General features: G+C 45.4%; 2 protein-coding genes across 2 annotated transcripts in view; both read right to left on the bottom strand.

The window, feature by feature from the left end:
* Positions 1–430: 430 nt before the first annotated feature.
* On the bottom strand, positions 431–12,874 carry LOC124008936 (SH3 domain-containing protein 19-like). The gene is made up of 8 exons (XM_046320535.1): positions 12,682–12,874; positions 8,926–9,202; positions 6,328–6,552; positions 6,187–6,242; positions 5,736–5,962; positions 3,978–4,160; positions 3,687–3,778; positions 431–972 (listed from the first exon to the last, which is right to left on the bottom strand). Exons 2-8 carry the CDS (start codon positions 8,926–8,928, stop codon positions 850–852), a joined length of 909 nt encoding a protein of 302 aa, XP_046176491.1. The 5' UTR covers positions 8,929–9,202; positions 12,682–12,874; the 3' UTR covers positions 431–849.
* A 162-nt stretch (positions 12,875–13,036) lies between these two features.
* The window catches only part of LOC124008835 (serine/arginine repetitive matrix protein 1-like), a 51,188-nt gene continuing 41,862 nt past the window's right edge, over positions 13,037–22,362 (bottom strand). The window contains exons 7-8 of the mRNA XM_046320415.1: positions 20,927–22,348; positions 13,037–13,389 (exon numbers count right to left, since the gene is read on the bottom strand). Of these exons, the coding sequence (XP_046176371.1) occupies positions 13,037–13,389; positions 20,927–22,348 (1,775 nt within the window). The remainder of the gene's footprint in view (positions 13,390–20,926; positions 22,349–22,362) is intronic.

The following is a 22,362-nucleotide window of genomic DNA, read 5'->3' as shown; positions in this document are numbered from 1 at the left end:
AGATGATGGAACATTGCTGCTATAACAGCCTCCACTCTTCTGGGAAGGCTTTCCACTAGATGTTGGAACATTGCTGCTATAACAGCCTCCACTCTTCTGGGAAGGCTTTCCACTAGATGATGGAACATTGCTGCGGGGACTTACAATTCATACCAAAGGTGTTTGATGGGTTGAAGTCAGGGCTCTGTGAAGGCCAGTCAAGTTCTTCCACACTGATTTCAACAAACCATTTCTGTATGGAACTCGCTTTGAGCACGGGGGCATATTCATGCTGAAACAGGAAAAGGACCTTCCCCAAACTGTTGCCATAAAGTTGGAAGCACAGAATCATCTAGAATGTTATTGTATTGCTGTAGTGTTAAGATTTCCCTTCACTGGAACTAAGGGGCCCAAACCATTATTCCTCCCCACCAAACTTTACAGTTGGCACTATGCATTGGGGCAGGTAGCGTTCTCCTGGCATCCACCAAACCCAGATTCGTCCGTCAGAATGCCAGATGGTGAAGCGTGATTCATCACTCCGGAGAACGCGTTTTCCACTGCTCCAGAGTCCAATAAGAGGTGAGCTTCACAATATCAACACTTACAGGTGACCGGACGAAACTTGACCAACTGACTTGTCAAACAGGTGGCATCCTATGACGGTGCCCACGTTGAAAGTCACCGAGCTCTTCCGTACGGGCCATTCTACTGCCAATGTTTGTCTATGGAGATCGCAAAGCGACACGCTCGATTTTACACACCTGTCAGCAACGGGTGTGGCTGAAATAGCTGAATCCACTAATTTGAAGGGGTGTCCACATACTTTTGGCAATGTAGTATATATATATATATATATATCACATAGTCCTATTTGCAGCTGTCAGGAAGCAGTGACAGGTAGTTTTTGGGGACCAGGCCTCGTCTCCTTCCTGCATCCGCCAGATACCACTCCTCATCTACTGTCACCACCTCTGTTACTACCTCCCCTGCCTGGGAGAGAGACAGAGGGAAAGAGGAGGGGGGAGAGACAGGGACAGAGAGACAGGGAGAGATCATTAGACTTTCTACTTCATCTGTGACAAAATAACACACACTCACAAAGTGCTGAGCAAGCCTACCTTCACCATACCTTCATCTACCTCCACCATATCTTCACCATACCTTCCTCCACCATACCTTCCTCTACCTCCACCATACCTTCATCTACCTCCACCATACCTGCATCTACCTCCACCATACCTTCCTCTACCTCCACCATACCTGCATCTACCTCCACCATACCTTCCTCTACCTCCACCATACCTTCATCTACCTCCACCATACCTTCATCTACCTCCACCATACCTTCATCTACCTCCACCATACCTTCATCTACCTCCACCATACCTTCATCTAACTTCACCATACCTCCATCTACCTTCATCATACCCCCATCTACCTTCATCTACCTTCACCATACATTCATCCACCTTCATCTACCTTCACCATACCTCCATCTACCTTCACCATACTTAATCTACCTCCACCATACCTTCATCTACCTCCACCATACCTTCATATACCTCCACCATACCTTCATATACCTCCACCATACCTTCCTCTACCTCCACCATACATTCATCTACCTTCACCATACCTTCATCTACCTTCACCATACCTTCATCTACCTTCCTCTATCTTCACCATACCTCCATCTACCTTCACCATACCCCCATCTACCTTCACCATACCTTCCTCTACCTCCACCATACTTCATACCATACCTTCATCCACCATACCTTCATCCACCTTCACCATACCCCCATCTACCTTCACCATACCTTCCTCTACCTACCTTCATCTACCCCCACCATACCTTCATCCACCTCACCATACCCCCATCTACCCACCATCTACCTTCACCATCTACATCTTCACCATACCTTCATCTACCTTCACCATACATTCATCCACCTTCACCATACCTCCATCTACCTTCACCATACCTCCATCTACCTTCACCATACATTCATCTACCTTCACCATACCTTCCTCTACCTCCACCATACCTTCCTCTATCTTCATCATACCTCCATCTACCTTCACCATACCTCCATCTACCTTCACCATACCTTCATCTACCTTCACCATACCTTCATCTACCTTCACCATACATTCATCCACCTTCAACTACCTTCACCATACCTCCATCTACCTTCACCATACCTTCATCTTCCTTCACCATACCTTCATCTCCCTTCATCTACCTCCACCATACCTTTATCTACCTTCACATTCACCCTTCACCATACCTTCCACCTCCACCATACCTTCCTCTACCTCCACCATACCTTCCCTACCTCCACCATACCCCCCATCTACCTTCCACCATACCTTCCTCTACCTCCACCATACCTTCCTCTACCTCCACCATACCTTCCTCTACCTCCACCATACCTTCCTCTACCTCCACCATACCTTCCTCTACCTCCACCATACCTTCCTCTACCTCCACCATACCTTCCATCTACCCCCACCATACCTTCATCTACCTCCACCATACCTCCATCTACCTTCACCATACCTTCATCTATCTTCACCATACCTTCCATCTATCTTCACCATACCTTCACCATACCTTCCTCTATCTCCACCATACCTTCATCTACCTCCACCATACCTTCATCTACCTCCACCATACCTTCATCTACCTTCACCATACCTTCACCATACCTCCATCTACCTTCACCATACATTCATCTACCTTCACCATACATTCACCATACCTCCATCTACCTTCACCATACCTTCCTCTACCTCCACCATACCTTCATCTACCATACCTTCATCTACCTCCACCATACCTTCATCTACCTCCATCATACCTTCATCTACCTCCACCATACCTTCATCTACCTCCACCATACCTCCATCTACCTCCACCATACCTTCATCTACCTTAATCTACCTTCACCATACTTTCATCCACCTCCACCATACCTTCATCCACCTCCACCATACCTTCATCTACCTCCACCATACCTTCATCTACCTCCACCATACCTTCATCTACCTCCACCATACCTTCATCTACCTCCACCATACCTTCATCTACCTCCACCATACCTCCATCTACCTCCACCATACCTCCATCTACCTTCACCATACCTCCATCTACCTTCATCTATCTTCACCATACCTTCATCTACCTTCACCATACCTTCATCCACCTCCACCATACCTTCATCCACCTCCACCATACCTTCATCTACCTCCACCATACCTTCATCTACCTCCACCATACCCCCATCTACCTTCACCATACCTTCATCTACCTTCACCATACCTTCATCTACCTTCACCATACCTTAATCTACCTTCACCATACCTTCAATTACCTTCACCATACCTTCCCCATACCTTCCTCTACCGCCACCATACCTTCCTCTACCGCCACCATACCTTCCTCTACCGCCACCATACCTTCCTCTACCGCCACCATACCTTCCTCTACCTTCACCATACCTTCATCCACCTCCACCATACCTTCATCCACCTCCACCATACCTTCATCTACCTTCACCATACCTTCACCATACCTCCACCATACCTTCCTCTACCTCCACCATACCTTCCTCTACCTTCACCATACCTTCATCTACCTTCACCATACCTTCCTCTACCTCCACCATACCTTCCTCTACCTTCATCTACCTCCAACATACCTTCAGTGAGAGCTCATCTTCTCTCTCTCCACTGAAATCAAACAGGACCTTGGCCACGCCCCTGGCCACAGGCTGGCCCGTCATTGGCTGAGCTGCAGAGAGGAGCAAAAAATATGGTTAGGCCAAAATGTGTGCGTCCTGTGCATGTTACCCCGAGATGAAGCCTCCCTTAGGGACTGATCTAGGATCAGCTTCCCCTCCCCCAAACCTTAACCATTAGTGTGGGTGGGGGAAAGCAAAACTGACCCCAGATCAGCGTCTAGGGCAACTCCACCCTACTCTGTGTGTTACCTGTGTTACAGGTGCGTGTGAAGGTAGTGGGGAACAGTCCCTCCCGTCCGTCCAGTGTTCCTCTGGTCCAGTCTGCGTCGACACGCTCCGTTACTCTGATCAGCGCCCCCTGCTGGAACCACATATCCTCTGCAGTCTGACCTGGGAAGTCGTGGAGAGCCACAACCCACTGGTCTGGAACGTCTGAGAGAGAACACAGAGCGTACGCACACGCACACACACATTTATAAATATTAACACACAAATCTTCAGCTGACTGAAGGGTGTTCTGTTGTGGACAAACATTCCACTCAGACCCTCTGTCAGGGAGAGAGGACCCGTTTTCAGGGAGAGAGGACCCGTTGTCAGGGAGAGAGGACCCGTTGTCAGGGAGAGAGGACCTGTTTCCAGGGAGAGAGCATCCGTTGTCAGGGAGAGAGGATCCGTTGTCAGGGAGAGAGGATCCGTTGTCAGGGAGAGAGGACCTGTTGTCAGGGAGAGAGCATCTGTTGTCAGGGAGAGAGGACCCGTTGTCAGGGAGAGAGCATCCGTTGTCAGGGAGAGAGCATCCGTTGTCAGGGAGAGAGCATCCGTTGTCAGGGAGAGAGCATCCGTTGTCAGGGAGAGAGCATCCGTTGTCAGGGAGAGAGCATCCGTTGTCAGGGAGAGAGCATCCGTTGTCAGGGAGAGAGCATCCGTTGTCAGGGAGAGAGCATCCGTTGTCAGGGAGAGAGCATCCGTTGTCAGGGAGAGAGCATCCGTTGCCAGGGAGAGAGCATCCGTTGCCAGGGAGAGAGCATCCGTTGCCAGGGAGAGAGGACCCGTTACCAGGGAGAGAGGATCCATTTCACATTTAACCATTAACTCTGCTCCTAATGAACCTGTCTATGTGGTCAACTATCTACTCTCAAAGACTCACAGGACAGAAAGACGAGGTTATATGATAACCAGCCTCACAGGACAGAAAGACGAGGCTATAGGATAACCAGCCTCACAGGACAGAAAGACGAGGTTATAGGATAACCAGCCTTACAGGACAGAAAGACGAGGTTATAGGATAACCAGCCTCACAGGACAGAAAGACGAGGCTATAGGATAACCAGCCTCACGGGACAGAAAGACGAGGTTATAGGATAACCAGCCTCACGGGACAGAAAGACGAGGCTATAGGATAACCAGCCTCACGGGACAGAAAGACGAGGTTATAGGATAACCAGCCTCACAGGACAGAAAGACGAGGCTATAGGATAACCAGCCTCACGGGACAGAAAGACGAGGCTAAGGATAACCACACAGGACATAGGATAACCAGAGGACAGAAAGACGAGGCTATAGGATAACCAGCCTCACAGGACAGAAAGACGAGGCTACAGGATAACCAGCCTCACGGGACAGAAAGACGAGGTTATAGGATAACCAGCCTCACAGGACAGAAAGACGAGGTTATAGGATAACGAGCCTCACGGGACAGAAAGACTAGGTTATAGGATCACCACATACAGCTCTCCACTAGAATCCAGTTGGCCAAATCTATCTAGGTCTATATGTTTGGCTTTGGTCAAGAAGGAAACAACTACAATTGAAAGGAAATGTCTAATCAAGGTCTGCACACACACACACACACACACACACACACACACACACACACACACACACACACACACACACACACACACACACACACACACACACACACACACACACACACACACACACACACACACACACACACACACACAATTATGGTTAAGTAATTGAAGGACTTTGGGTCTTGCTCACCTGATGATTCAGTTGTCTCGACAATGGTCTGTAACCCTGGCGACGGGGGTGGTTCCTCCAGGATCTCGGTGAAGGCCAGGGGGAAGATTCCTATTCGCCCGTGGATTTGACCTCGCCCCCACTCCTGATCAATCACCTCCGTCAGAGCGATGACGTTACCCTCGGAGAAGGTCAGCTCGTCTTCCTCCTCACCCTCGTAGTCGAACCGCGCCACACACCTCGGACCGCTACACAAACACACGGGGGAAAACAATTCACCAGTCTGTCTGTCTGTCTGTCTGTCTGTCTGTCTGTCTGTCTGTCTGTCTGTCTGTCTGTCTGTCTGTCTGTCTGTCTGTCTGTCTGTCTGTCTGTCTGTCTGTCTGTCTGTCTGTCTGTCTGTCTGTCTGTCTGTCTGTCTGTCTGTCTGTCCGTGTGCGTGTGCGTGTGCGTGTGCGTGTGCGTGTCTCACCTGACAGGTGCTGTAACCTGGGTCTTCTCTACACTGGTCTGAGATGGGAGGATGGACTAAAGGAGGAAATTGAGAGACAATGCAAACTAGAAAGATGAAATAAAACAAATATTTTGCAAGGTTATATGTGGCGTATTTTACCGGAGGTTCTGATTGGCTCTTGTATTCAGAGGGAGGCTTCAATTGGCTCTTGTCATCCGAGGCGGGATCCGATTGGTTTTGTTGGTTGTTGGGAGGCCGTGATTGGTCAGACAGAGGGTTGATAACAGTCATGTGTGACCCTTGAACCCGACCTGACTCCTCCCCCAGGAGACAGTCATCGTGGGCGGAGTCTATCTTCTCCAACAGAACCAGGACGTCTTGTTTCTGAGACACACCCGTATAAGGAGTTCATTAAATGGAATAAAGGTAAATGAGCAAGGGTCTGGTAGGTATAATCAGTGTTAGCATGTTAGCATGTCTGAAGGGTCTGGTAGGTGTTAGCATGTCTGAAGGGCCTGGTAGGTATAATCAGTGTTAGCATGTCTGAAGGGCCTGGTCGGTATAATCAGTGTTAGCATGTTAGCATGTCTGAAGGGTCTGGTAGGTATAATCAGTGTTAGCATGTTAGCATGTTTGAAGGGTCTGGTAGGTGTTAGCATGTCTGAAGGGTCTGGTAGGTATAATCAGTGTTAGCATGTCTGAAGGGCCTGGTCGGTATAATCAGTGTTAGCATGTTAGCATGTCTGAAGGGTCTGGTAGGTGTTAGCATGTCTGAAGGGCCTGGTAGGTATAATCAGTGTTAGCATGTGACCCTTCTGTAGCTCAGTTGGTAGAACATGGCGCTTGTAACGCCAGGGTAGTGGGTTCGATCCCCGGGACCACCCATACGTAGAATGTATGCACACATGACTGTAAGTCGCTTTGGATAAAAGCGTCTGCTAAATGGCATATATTATTATTATATTAAGGGCCTGGTCGGTATAATCAGTGTTAGCATGTTAGCATGTCTAAAGGGTCTGGTAGGTATAATCAGTGTTAGCATGTTAGCATGTCTGAAGGGCCTGGTCGGTATAATCAGTGTTAGCATGTCTGAAGGGTCTGGTAGGTATAATCAGTGTTAGCATGTTAGCATGTCTGAAGGGTCTGGTAGGTGTTAGCATGTTAGCATGTCTGAAGGGTCTGGTAGGTATAATCAGTGTTAGCATGTTAGCATGTCTGAAGGGTCTGGTAGGTATAATCAGTGTTAGCATGTCTGAAGGGCCTGGTCGGTATAATCAGTGTTAGCATGTTAACATGTCTAAAGAGCCTGGTAGGTATAATCAGTGTTAGCATGTCTGAAGGGTCTGGTAGGTATAATTAGTGTTAGCATGTCTGAAGGGTCTGGTAGGTGTTAGCATGTTAGCATGTCTGAAGGGTCTGGTAGGTATAATCAGTGTTAGCATGTTAGCATCTGGGAAGGCTTTCCACTAGATGTTGGAACATTGCTGCTATAACAGCCTCCACTCTTCTGGGAAGGCTTTCCACTAGATGTAGGAACATTGCTGCTATAACAGCCTCCACTCTTCTGGGAAGGCTTTCCACTAGATGCTGGAACATTGCTGCTATAACAGCCTCCACTCTTCTGGGAAGGCTTTCCACTAGATGTTGGAACATTGCTGCTATAACAGCCTCCACTCTTCTGGGAAGGCTTTCCACTAGATGTTGGAACATTGCTGCTATAACAGCCTCCACTCTTCTGGGAAGGCTTTCCACTAGATGTTGGAACATTACTGCAGGGACTTGTTTCCATTCAGCCACAAGAGCATTAGTGAGGTCGGCACTGATGTTGGGCGATTTGGCCTGGTTTGCAGTCGGCACCCCAATTCATCCCAAAGGTGTTCGATGGGGTTGAGGTCAGGGCTCTGTGCAGGCCAGTCAAGTTCTTCCACACCGATCTCAACAAACCATTTCTGTATGGAACACGCTTTGTGCACGGGGGCATTGTCATGCCAAAACAGGAAAGGACCTTCCCCAAACTGTTGCCACGAACCTGGAAGCACAGAATCATCTAGAATATAATTATATGCTGTAGCACTAAGATTTCCCTTCACTGGAACTAAGGGGCCCGAACCATGAAAAACAGTACCAGACCATTATTCCTCCTCCACCAAACTTTACAGTAGGCACTATGCATTTGGGCAGGTAGCGTTCTACTGGCATCCGCCAAAACCAGATACGTCCGTCCATCACTACAGAGAACACGTTTCCACTGCTCCAGAGCCCAATGGCGGCCAGCTTTACACCTCTCCAGCCGACGCTTGGCATTGCTCATGGTGATCTTAGGCTCGTATGCGGCTGCTCGGCCACGGAAACCCATTTCATGAAGCTCCCGACGAACAGTTCTTGTGCTGACGTTGCTTCCAGAGGCAGTTTGGAACTCAGTAGTGAGGGTTACAACCGAGGACAGATGATATTTATACGCTCCAGCACTCTGCGGTCTGTGAGCTTGTGTGGCCTACCACTTCTCGGCTGAGCCGTTGTTGCTCCTGGACGTTTCCACTTCACGATAACAGCATTTACAGTTGACCGGGTCAGCTCTATGTTAAAAGTGAGCTCTTCAGTACGAGCCATTCTACAGCCAACGTTTGTCTATGGAGATTGCATGGCTGTGTGCTGGATTTTATACACCTGTCAGCAACGGATGTGGCTGAAATAGCCAAATCCACTAATTTGAATATACAGTATAGTGCGGGGTACAGCCAGTAGATGTTTGTTTACCATGTAGTTCTTGTACAGGGGATGTCCAGGCTTGGGTCGGGGGGGTAGAGGGGGGCCTCTCTTTGGTGCCCTCTGACCCTGCGGCTGATTGGAGGGGACGGGGACAGCCTGTTGATCGGCTGATGTGGTAGAGGGGGCAGAGACATCCTGGGGAGGGGATGGCTGATTGGATGATATAGTAGAGGGGGCAGAGATAGCCTGGGGAGGTGGGGGTCGACCAGGAACAGTCTTTATGGGAGGGGGGCGGAGGGGGAGCGTCTTAACCGCTCCCTGGGGTCTGAGACACACAGACAGAGACAGGTTAAGAGTGTGTGTGTTCTGGAATATACAAAGAGAGACATGCAGAGTTATACTATTATATTAGTATTGTACATTTCTACTACTTTAAGAGCAGCAACATGACAACAAGGAGTCACTAACCAGTCTATCAGGAGTCACTAACCAGTCTATCAGGAGTCACTAACCAGTCTATCAGGAGTCACTAACCAAGGAGTCACTAACCAGTCTATCAGGAGTCACTAACCAGTCTATCAGGAGTCACTAACCAGCCTATCTATCAGGAGTCACTAACCAGTCTATCAGGAGTCACTAACCAGTCTATCAGGAGTCACTAACCAGTCTATCAGGAGTCACTAACCAGTCTATCAGGAGTCACTAACCAAGGAGTCACTAACCAGTCTATCAGGAGTCACTAACCAGTCTATCAGGAGTCACTAACCAGTCTATCAGGAGTCACTAACCAAGGAGTCACTAACCAGTCTGTCAGGAGTCACTAACCAGTCTGTCAGGAGTCACTAACCAGTCTATCAGGAGTCACTAACCAGTCTATCAGCAGTCACTAACCAAGGAGTCACTAACCAAGGAGTAACTAACCAGTCTATCAGGAGTCACTAACCAGTCTATCAGGAGTCACTAACCAAGGAGGACTATACAGTCTGTCAGGAGTCACTAACCAAGGAGTAACTAACCAGTCTATCAGGAGTCACTAACCAGTCTATCAGGAGTCACTAACCAAGGAGGACTATACAGTCTGTCAGGAGTCACTAACCAGTCTATCAGGGGTCACTAACCAGTCTATCAGGGGTCACTAACCAGTCTATCAGGAGTCACTAACCAGTCTATCAGGGGTCACTAACCAGTCTATCAGGGGTCACTAACCAGTCTATCAGGAGTCACTAACCAAGGAGTCACTAACCAGTCTATCAGGAGTCACTAACCAGTCTATCAGGAGTCACTAACCAAGGAGTCACTAACCAGTCTGTCAGGAGTCACTAACCAGTCTATCAGGGGTCACTAACCAGTCTATCAGGGGTCACTAACCAGTCTATCAGGAGTCACTAACCAAGGAGTCACTAACCAGTCTATCAGGAGTCACTAACCAGTCTATCAGGAGTCACTAACCAGTCTATAAGGAGTCACTAACCAGTCTATCAGGAGTCACTAACCAAGGAGTCACTAACCAGTCTATCCGGAGTCACTAACCAGCCTATCAGGAGTCACTAACCAGTCTATCAGGAGTCACTAACCAAGGAGTCACTAACCAGTCTATCAGGAGTCACTAACCAAGGAGTCACTAACCAGTCTATCAGGAGTCACTAACCAGTCTATCAGGAGTCACTAACCAAGGAGTCACTAACCAGCCTATCAGGAGTCACTAACCAGCCTATCAGGAGTCACTAACCAGCCTGTCAGGAGTCACTAACCAGCATGTCAGGAGTCACTAACCAGTCTATCAGGAGTCACTAACCAGTCTATCAGGAGTCACTAACCAGTCTATCAGGAGTCACTAACCAAGGAGTCACTAACCAAGGAGTCACTAACCAGTCTATCAGGAGTCACTAACCAGTCTATCGGGAGTCACTAACCAAGGAGTCACTAACCAGCCTATCAGGAGTCACTAACCAGCCTATCAGGAGTCACTAACCAGCCTGTCAGGAGTCACTAACCAGCCTGTCAGGAGTCACTAACCAGTCTATCAGGAGTCACTAACCAGTCTATCAGGAGTCACTAACCAAGGAGTCACTAACCAGCATATCAGGAGTCACTAACCAGTCTATCAGGAGTCACTAACCAAGGAGGACTATACAGTCTATCAGGAGTCACTAACCAAGGAGTCACTAACCAGTCTATCAGGAGTCACTAACCAGTCTATCAGGAGTCACTAACCAGTCTATCAGGAGTCACTAACCAAGGAGTCACTAACCAGTCTATCAGGAGTCACTACCCAGTCTATCAGGAGTCACTAACCAGTCTATCAGGAGTCACTAACCAGTCTATCAGGAGTCACTAACCAGTCTATCAGGAGTCACTAACCAAGGAGTCACTAACCAGCATATCAGGAGTCACTAACCAAGGAGTCACTAACCAGCATATCAGGAGTCACTAACCAGTCTATCAGGACTCACTAACCAAGGAGGACTATACAGTCTATCAGGAGTCACTAACCAGTCTGTCAGGAGTCACTAACCAGTCTGTCAGGAGTCACTAACCAGTCTATCAGGAGTCACTAACCAGCCTATCAGGAGTCACTAACCAAGGAGTCACTAACCAGTCTATCAGGAGTCACTAACCAGTCTATCAGGAGTCACTAACCAGTCTATCAGGAGTCACTAACCAGTCTATCAGGAGTCACTAACCAAGGAGTCACTAACCAGCATATCAGGAGTCACTAACCAAGGAGTCACTAACCAGCATATCAGGAGTCACTAACCAGTCTATCAGGACTCACTAACCAAGGAGGACTATACAGTCTATCAGGAGTCACTAACCAGTCTGTCAGGAGTCACTAACCAGTCTATCAGGAGTCACTAACCAGTCTATCAGGAGTCACTAACCAAGGAGGACTATACAGTCTATCAGGAGTCACTAACCAAGGAGTCACTAACCAGTCTATCAGGAGTCACTAACCAGTCTATCAGGAGTCACTAACCAGTCTATCAGGAGTCACTAACCAGTCTATCAGGAGTCACTAACCAAGGAGTCACTAACCAGTCTATCAGGAGTCACTACCCAGTCTATCAGGAGTCACTAACCAGTCTATCAGGAGTCACTAACCAGCCTATCAGGAGTCACTAACCAAGGAGTCACTAACCAGTCTATCAGGAGTCACTAACCAGTCTATCAGGAGTCACTAACCAGTCTATCAGGACTCACTAACCAGTCTATCAGGACTCACTAACCAGTCTATCAGGAGTCACTAACCAGTCTGTCAGGAGTCACTAACCAGTCTATCAGGAGTCACTAACCAGTCTATCAGGAGTCACTAACCAGTCTATCAGGAGTCACTAACCAGTCTATCAGGAGTCACTAACCAGTCTATCAGGAGTCACTAACCAAGGAGTCACTAACCAGTCTATCAGGAGTCACTAACCAGTCTGTCAGGAGTCACTAACCAGTCTATCAGGGCTCACTAACCAAGGGGTCACTAACCAGTCTATCAGGAGTCACTAACCAGTCCATCAGGAGTCACTAACCAAGGAGTCACTAACCAGTCTATCAGGAGTCAGTAACCAGTCTATCAGGGGTCACTAACCAGTCTATCAGGGGTCACTAACCAGTCTATCAGGGGTCACTAACCAAGGAGTCACTAACCAGTCTATCATGAGTCACTAACCAGTCTATCAGGGGTCACTAACCAGTCTATCAGGGGTCACTAACCAGTCTATCAGGGGTCACTAACCAGTCTATCAGGGGTCACTAACCAAGGAGTCACTATACAGTCTATCAGGAGTCCAGGACATAGATACACACACTTACCGAGGAGGAAGAGGAGGTTCAGACTCTGTGGAGACTGGTGGTGTTTTCCTTTGGACTGGGGCTGGGGGTAAGGCTGGGGGAGTAGACCGCACTGGGGCTGGGGGTAAGACTGGGGGGTAGATCCCACTGGGGCTGGGGTTAAGACTGGGGGGTAGATCCCAATGGGGCTGGGGGTAAGACTGTGGGGGTAGAACCCACTGGGGTTAAGACTGGGGGGTAGAACCCACTGGGGCTGGGGGTAAGACTGGGGGTAGAACCCACTGGGGCTGGGGGTAAGACTGGGGGGTAGATCCCACTGGGGCTGGGGGGGGGGCTGGGGGTAAGACTGGGGGGGTAGAACCCACTGGGGCTGGGGTTAAGACTGGGGGGTAGAACCCACTGGGGCTAAGACTGGGGGGTAGAACCCACTGGGGCTAAGACTGGGGGTAGAACCCACTGGGGCTGGGGGTAAGACTGGGGGGTAGAACCCACTGGGGCTAAGACTGGGGGGTAGAACCCACTGGGGCTGGGGGTAAGACTGGGGGTAGATCCCACTGGGGCTGGGGGGTAGAACCCACTGGGGCTGGGGGTAAGGCTGGGGGGTAGAACCCACTGGGGCTGGGTTTGGAGATGGGGCTAAGGTTGGGGGAGTAACCTGGACTGGAGCTGGGATTAAGGTCTGAATGGAGGGTTTGGACGGCAGAGAAGGTCTCCTGTTCTCTGGTAGGGCTGTCCCAGACACAGGAAAGGGAGAGGGGAGAGAAGGGGAGAGGTAAAAGCATAAACACAGGAGGCTGTTGAGGGGGGGACGAGGATGGAATGGTATCAAACACACAGAAACTATATCCAGTGTCGTCCGAAAATATTCACAACCCTTGACTTATTCCACAACGTTTTGTTACAGCCTGAATTCAAAAGTAATTTAATTAACCTTTATTTAACCAGGTACGTCAGTTTAAGAACAAACTTCTTATTTACAATGACGGCCTACCAAAAGGTTAAAGACCACCTGTGGGGATGGAGGCTGGGATACATTTAAATAAATAAATAACATGTACATTTTTGGACAAAACACACATCAGGACAAGAGAGACAACACAACACAACAACATAGCAAGGCAGCAACACATGACAACACAGCATGGTAGCAACACAACATGACAACAACATGACAACACAGCATGATAGCAACACAACATGGTAGCAACACAACATGACAACAACATGACAACATAGCAAGGCAGCAACACATGACAACACAGCATGGTAGCAACACAACATGACAACAACATGACAACATAGCAAGGCAGCAACACATGACAACACAGCATGGTAGCAACATGACAACAACATGACAACACAGCATGGTAGCAACACAACATGACAACACAGCATGGTAGCAACACAACATGACAACACAGCATGGTAGCAGCACAACATGACAACAACACAACATGGTAGCAGCACAACATCATGGTAGCAACACAACATGACAACAACACAACATGGTAGCAGCACAACATGACAACAACACAACATCATGGTAGCAACACAACATGACAACAACACAACATGGTAGCAGCACAACATGACAACAACACAACATCATGGTAGCAACACAACATGACAACACAGCATGGTAGCAACACAACATGACAACACAGCATGGTAGCAGCACAACATGACAACAACACAACATGGTAGCAGCACAACATGACAACAACACAACATCATGGTAGCAACACAACATGACAACAACACAACATGGTAGCAGCACAACATGACAACAACACAACATGACAACAACACAACATGACAACAACACAACATGACAACAACACAACATGGTAGCAGACACAACATGAGCAACAACATGACAAACATCATGGTAGCAACACAACATGACAACAACACAACATGGTAGCAGCACAACATGACAACATGACAACAAACATCATGGTAGCAACACAACATGACAACAACACAACATGGTAGCAGCACAACATGACAACAACACAACAACAACACAACATCATGGTAGCAACACAACATGACAACACAGCATGGTAGCAACACAACATGACAACAACATGGTAGCAGCACAACATGACAACAACACAACATGGTAGCAGCACAACATGACAACAACACAACATCATGGTAGCAACACAACATGACAACAACACAACATGGTAGCAGCACAACATGACAACAACACAACATCATGGTAGCAACACAACATGACAACAACACAACATGGTAGCAGCACAACATGACAACAACACAACATCATGGTAGCAGCACAACATGACAACAACACAACATCATGGTAACACAACATGACAATCATGGTAGCACACAACATGACAACAACACAACATGACAACAACACAACATGACAACAACACAACATGACAACAACACAACATGACAACAACACAACATGACAACAACACAACATGGTAGCAGCACAACGTGACAACAACACAACATCATGGTAGCAACACAACATGACAACAACACAACATGGTAGCAGCACAACATGACAACAACACAACATGGTAGCAGCACAACATGACAACAACACAACATCATGGTAGCAGCACAACATGACAACAACACAACATGGTAGCAGCACAACATGACAACAACACAACATGGTAGCAGCACAACATGACAACAACACAACATCATGGTAGCAGCACAACATGACAACAACACAACATGGTAGCAGCACAACATCATGGTAGCAGCACAACATGACAACAACACAACATGGTAGCAGCACAACATGACAACAACACAACATCATGGTAGCAGCACAACATGACAACAACACAACATCATGGTAGCAACACAACATGACAACAACACAACATGGTAGCAGCACAACATGACAACAACACAACATCATGGTAGCAACACAACATGACAACAACACAACATCATGGTAGCAGCACAACATGACAACAACACAACATCATGGTAGCAGCACAACATGACAACAACACAACATCATGGTAGCAACACAACATGACAACAACACAACATCATGGTAGCAGCACAACATGACAACAACACAACATCATGGTAGCAACACAACATGACAACAACACAACATCATGGTAGCAACACAAAACACGGTACAAACATTATTGGGTGCAGACACGAGCACAACGGGCAAGAAGTTAGAGACAAAATGGATCAAAGAAAACATTCTCACCCATCTACACACAATATCCCATAATGACAAAGTGAAAACATGTTTAAGATACATTTTTGCTAATTTATTGAAAATGAAATACATAAATATCAAATTTAAATAAGTATTCACACCCCTGAGTCAACACATGTTATAATCACTTTTGGCAGCGATTACAGCTGTGAGTCTTTCTGGTTAAGTCTCTAAGAGTGATTACAGCTGTGAGTCTTTCTGGGTAAGTCTCTAAGAGTGATGACAGCTGTGAGTCTTTCTGGGTAATAAGTCTTTAAGAACTTTGCACACCTGGATTGTACAATATCTGCCCATTCGTCTTTTAAAAATGATTCGAGCTCTGTCAGGTTCGTTGTTGATCATAGCTCGACAGCCATTTTCAAATCTTGCCATAGATTGTCAAGCCAATGTAAGTCCAAACTGTAACTAGTCCACTCAGGAACATTCAAGGTTGTCTTGGTAACCAATTCCAGTGTATATTTGACCTTGTGTTTTAGGCTATTGTCCTGCTGAAAGGTGAATTTCAAATCAAATTAAATGTGTCACAAGCTCCGAATAGAACCTTACCGTGAAATGTCACGTGAACATTTGAACGTGCCGTCCTTGGTCAGCTCTCCCGCTATCTCTCTCAGAATGACCTTCTTGATCCAAATCAGTCAGGTTTCAAGACTAGTCATTCAACTGAGACTGCTCTTCTCTGTATCACGGAGGCGCTCCGCACCGCTAAAGCTAACTCTCTCTCCTCTGCTCTCATCCTTCTAGACCTATCGGCTGCCTTCGATACTGTGAACCATCAGATCCTCCTCTCCACCCTCTCCGAGTTGGGCATCTCCGGCGCGGCCCACGCTTGGATTGCGTCCTACCTGACAGGTCGCTCCTACCAGGTGGCGTGGCGAGAATCTGTCTCCTCACCACGCGCTCTCACCACTGGTGTCCCCCAGGGCTCTGTTCTAGGCCCTCTCCTATTCTCGCTATACACCAAGTCACTTGGCTCTGTCATAACCTCACATGGTCTCTCCTATCATTGCTATGCAGACGACACACAATTAATCTTCTCCTTTCCCCCTTCTGATGACCAGGTGGCGAATCGCATCTCTGCATGTCTGGCAGACATATCAGTGTGGATGACGGATCACCACCTCAAGCTGAACTTCGGCAAGACGGAGCTGCTCTTCCTCCCGGGGAAGGACTGCCCGTTCCATGATCTCGCCATCACGGTTGACAACTCCATTGTGTCCTCCTCCCAGAGCGCTAAGAACCTTGGCGTGATCCTGGACAACACCCTGTCGTTCTCAACTAACATCAAGGCGGTGGCCCGTTCCTGTAGGTTCATGCTCTACAACATCCGCAGAGTACGACCCTGCCTCACACAGGAAGCGGCGCAGGTCCTAATCCAGGCACTTGTCATCTCCCGTCTGGATTACTGCAACTCGCTGTTGGCTGGGCTCCCTGCCTGTGCCATTAAACCCCTACAACTCATCCAGAACGCCGCAGCCCGTCTAGTGTTCAACCTTCCCAAGTTCTCTCACGTCACCCCGCTCCTCCGCTCTCTCCACTGGCTTCCAGTTGAAGCTCGCATCCGCTACAAGACCATGGTGCTTGCCTACGGAGCTGTGAGGGGAACGGCACCTCAGTACCTCCAGGCTCTGATCAGGCCCTACACCCAAATAAGGGCACTGCGTTCATCCACCTCTGGCCTGCTCGCCTCCCTACCACTGAGGAAGTACAGTTCCCGCTCAGCCCAGTCAAAACTGTTCGCTGCTCTGGCTCCCCAATGGTGGAACAAACTCCCTCACGACGCCAGGACAGCGGAGTCAATCACCACCTTCCGGAGACACCTGAAACCCCACCTCTTTAAGGAATACTTAGGATAGGATAAAGTAATCCTTCTCACCCCCCTTAAAATATTTAGATGCACTATTGTAAAGTGGCTGTTCCACTGGATGTCATAAGGTGAATGCACCAATTTGTAAGTCGCTCTGGATAAGAGCGTCTGCTAAATGACTTAAATGTAATGTAAATGTAAATGCCCTTAACCAACAATGAATGCAGTTCAAGAAATTGAGTTTAAGAAAATATTTTATGATAAACTAAAGTAAAAATTAAATAAAAAGTACACTTTTGTTATTGACCAAATACTTATTTTCCACCATAATTTGCAAATAAATACATTAAAAATCCTAAAATGTGATTTTCTGAATTTTTTTTGCTCATTTTGTCTGTCATAGTTGAAATATACCTATGATGAAAATTACAGGCCTCTCTCAACTTGTTAAGTGGGAGAACTTGCACAATTGGTGGCTGACTAAATACTTTTTTGCCCCACTGTAAACTACAGGGTAATGTAAAAGTTGTATTTTTTAAAGATCCAATACGTAATATTGTACACTTATCATAATTAGGTTTAAGTCCAGAGAGTACAGAAAAGTTATCTAAAATTGATGGGAAGATGGATGGAGCCAAATACAGGACCATTCTGGAAGAAAACCTGATGGAGTCTGCAAAAGACCTGAGACTGGGACGGAGATTTGTCTTCCAACAAGACAATGATCCAAAACATAAAGCAAAATCTACAATGGAATGGTTCAAAAATAAACATATCCAGGTGTTAGAATGGCCAAGTCAAAGTCCAGACCTGAATCCAATCAAGAATCTGTGGAAAGAACTGAAAACTGCTGTTCACAAATGCTCTCCATCCAACCTCACTGAGCTCGAGCTGTTTTGCAAGGAGGAATGGGAAAAAATGTCAGTCTCTCGATGTGCAAAACTGATAGAGACATACCCCAAGCGACTTACAGCTGTAATCGCAGCAAAAGGTGGTGCTACAAAGTATTAACTTAAGGGGGCTGAATAATTTTGCACGCCCAATTTTTCAGTTTTTGATTTGTTAAAAAAGTTTGAAATATCCAATAAATGTCGTTCCACCTCATGATTGTGTCCCACTTGTTGTTGATTCTTCACAAAAAAATACAGTTTTATATCTTTATGTTTGAAGCCTGAAATGTGGCAAAACGTCGCAAAGTTCAAGGGGGCCGAATACTTTCGCAAGGCACTGTATATAATAATAATATATATAATAATAATATATAATAATAATATGTATAATAATATAAATAATAATATATATAATAATATATATAATAATAATAATAATAATATATATGATAATAATATATATAATAATAATAATATAATAATAATAATATAATAATAATAATAATATAATAATAATAATATATAATAATAATAAATATAATAATAATATATAATAATAATAATATAATAATAATAATAATATAATAATAATAAATATAATAATAATAATATATAATAATAATATATATAATAATAAATATAATAATAATATATAATAATAATAATATATATAATAATAATATATATAATAATAATATATATAATAATAATAATATATATAATAATAATAATATAATAATAATATATATAATAATAATAATATAATAATAATATATAATAATAATAATATAATAATAATATATATATAATAATAATATATATAATAATATATAATAATAATAATATATAATAATAATATATAATAATAATATATATAATAATAATATATAATAATAATATAATAATAATAATATATATAATAATAATATATAATAATAATAATATAATAATAATAATAATAATAATATATATAATAATAATAATATATAATAATAATATATAATAATAATATATATAATAATAATATATATAATAATAATAAATATATAATAATATATAATAATATATAATAATATATATAATAATAATATATATAATAATAATATATATATAATAATAATATATATAATAATAATATATATAATAATAATATATATAATAATAATATATATAATAATAATAATATATATAATAATAATATATATAATAATAATATATATAATAATAATATATATAATAATAATATATAATAATAATATATATAATAATAATATTATAATAATAATATATAATAATAATATATATAAATAATAATATATATAATAATAATATATATAATAATAATATATATAATAATAACATATATAATAATATATATAATAATAATATATAATAATAATATATATAATAAGAATAACATATATAATAATAATATATATAATAATAATTATATAATAATAATATATGAAATAATAATAATATATTAATAATAATATATATAATAATAATATATATAATAATAATATATATAATAATATATATAATAATAATATATATAATAATAATATATATAAAAAAATAAGCCATAACAAAAGGGTTGAATAGTTAAGACTCAAAAACAGCTTTTCATTTTTGATTGATTTGTAAATATTTTCTAAACAACAATTCCACTTTGACATGTGGGGTTGTGTGTGTGTGTGTGTGTGTGTGTGTGTGTGTGTGTGTGTGTGTGTGTGTGTGTGTGTAGGCCAGTGACAAGAACAACATGTGGAAGAAGGTGTGAACATTTCTGCTCTGTATATGAAACCATTTCCTCTCATTCCACTCCAGTCATTACCTCGAGCCTATCCTCCCAAAATTAGGGTGCCACCAACCTCCTGTGGCATAACTGAGGTTTTCAAACTGAAGCTGAATAATACACACCCACACCAGGGGCTGTTCACACACAATCATGGCAATTTTGTTGGTTCCACATGGTGGGTTGCGTAACAAATTATGACAGGCTCGCACCTCTCTCTGCACACACACCTCCGGCTAGCAGGCCCTCCACCCCCACCATGTTTGATGAAAACCTCTCGGCTAGCAGGCTATGGCACCTCTCGGCTAGCAGGCTATGGCACCTCTCGGCTAGCAGGCTATGGCACCTCTCGGCTAGCAGGCTATGGCACCTCTCGGCTAGCAGGCTATCGCACCTCTCGGCTAGCAGGCTATTGCACCTCTCGGCTAGCAGGCTATCGCACCGCTCGGCTAGCAGGCTATCGCACCTCTCGGCTAGCAGGCTATCACACTTATCAAAACACATCATAGGTAGCTTAGTGCTGCTTTACACACACTTACCACTCGCTCGACCGGATGACGTCATGGCAGTGGGCTTCTGAGCAACACTTGGTTTAGTGTTGGTACTGTGGAGGTCTACGGATGGTTTAGTGTTGGTACTGTGGAGGTCTACGGAGGGTTTAGTGTTGGTGCTGTGGAGGTCTACGGAGGGTTTAGTGTTGGTGCTGTGGAGGTCTACGGAGGGTTTAGTGTTGGTGCTGTGGAGGTCTACGAAATGTTTAGTGTTGGTGCTGTGGAGGTCTACGGAGGGTTTAGTGTTGGTGCTGTGGAGGTCTACGGAGGGTTTAGTCCTGGGTGCTACTGGAGGTCTGGGAGGAGGACAGGGAATTGGGGGGGTCCCTTCTGTCTGCCTCGCCTGGCGGTCTGGTCTTTGGGGTTCAGAGGGGGGCTTTCTAGGGAGCAGGGGTCGGGGTGCAGGTATTGGGACAATAGGGTTGAGGGCAGGGACAGGGGTACTTGAGGTGGTCTTAATAGGTTTGGGAGAGGGGTCACTGGGTTTGGGAGAGGGGTCACTGGGTTTGGGAGAGGGGTCACTGGGTTTGGGAGAGGGGTCACTGGGTTTGGGCTGTGTGGTGGTTGTATCAACAGTCAAGTTCACGTCGCTTGCCACCGAGCCTCCTCCTTGCCAGACTTCTTTGCAGGAGGTCTTAGTTGCGAGGGAGGGTTTAGGGGCGATGGGAGGGGCCGGTTTGGACGGGGGCTGGACTCGGTGACGGGGTTCAGGTCTCCCCCGCCCTAGCGACGCGCCGTTGTCTCCATGGATACCGTGGTCCTCTGCCTGTTGCTGCTGCTCGAAGGCTTGTATCCTGGCTCTCAGTGTACTCATATCTTCCTCCTCTTCTTCTTCTTCCGAGTCGCTCTCTCTGTTGTCGTTGCTATGGTGATCAGGGAAGCCCCAATCGTCTGAGCTGAAGGCGTCCAGGAGCTCCTGAAGGTACTTCCCCTCCTGATTCCTCACTTCCTGGTTCTCTGTGACCTCCCTTTCTGTCTGTCCCAGCCTCACCAGGGTCTGAACCTTGACCTCTCGCCTGATTGGTCGAAGGCTATTCTTCGTGCGAGGGTGTGGTCTGGGCCGGTTATGAAGAAGAGGAGGGGAGGAGGGAGTTGTCAAGGCAACAGTAGAATGAGGGGGTGGGACCGAGGAGGACTGCACCCATTGGTCGGTTTGGCTGCCAGAGGCAAAGGTCAGAGGTGAGAAAGGATCAGAGGTCAAGAGGTCACTGTGAAACGCTGCTGGTCTGGTGTCCTCGCTGTGTCTGCTGGTCGGAGTGTGCGTGTGTAGTGCAGGACTGTCTTCTAGGAAGAAGGGAGGGTCGACAGTAGCAGTAGCAGCTCCCGTTGTGTCATCAACGTGCGCCGGCGTGTTATCAGGTTTGGATATAAAGGGGAAAGAAGGTCTGGGAGGTTTTGGAGCTCTGGTGGCTACAAACAAACAC

Source organism: Oncorhynchus gorbuscha, linkage group LG21 (assembly GCF_021184085.1).
Source record: "Oncorhynchus gorbuscha isolate QuinsamMale2020 ecotype Even-year linkage group LG21, OgorEven_v1.0, whole genome shotgun sequence".
NCBI lineage: Eukaryota > Metazoa > Chordata > Actinopteri > Salmoniformes > Salmonidae > Oncorhynchus > Oncorhynchus gorbuscha.
The sequence above is the reverse complement of the archived record's forward strand: the minus strand, read 5'-3'. Positions and strand labels throughout refer to the sequence as shown.

Excerpts from the sequence above, each read along its gene's own strand:
- LOC124008936 (XM_046320535.1), bottom strand. Across the intron at positions 6,243-6,327 it reads AGAGCCAATCAGAACCTCCG|TCCATCCTCCCATCTCAGAC; the intron begins GTAAAATACGCC and ends TTCCTCCTTTAG. Across the intron at positions 5,963-6,186 it reads CAGGTTACAGCACCTGTCAG|CGGTCCGAGGTGTGTGGCGC; the intron begins GTGAGACACGCA and ends GTGTTTGTGTAG.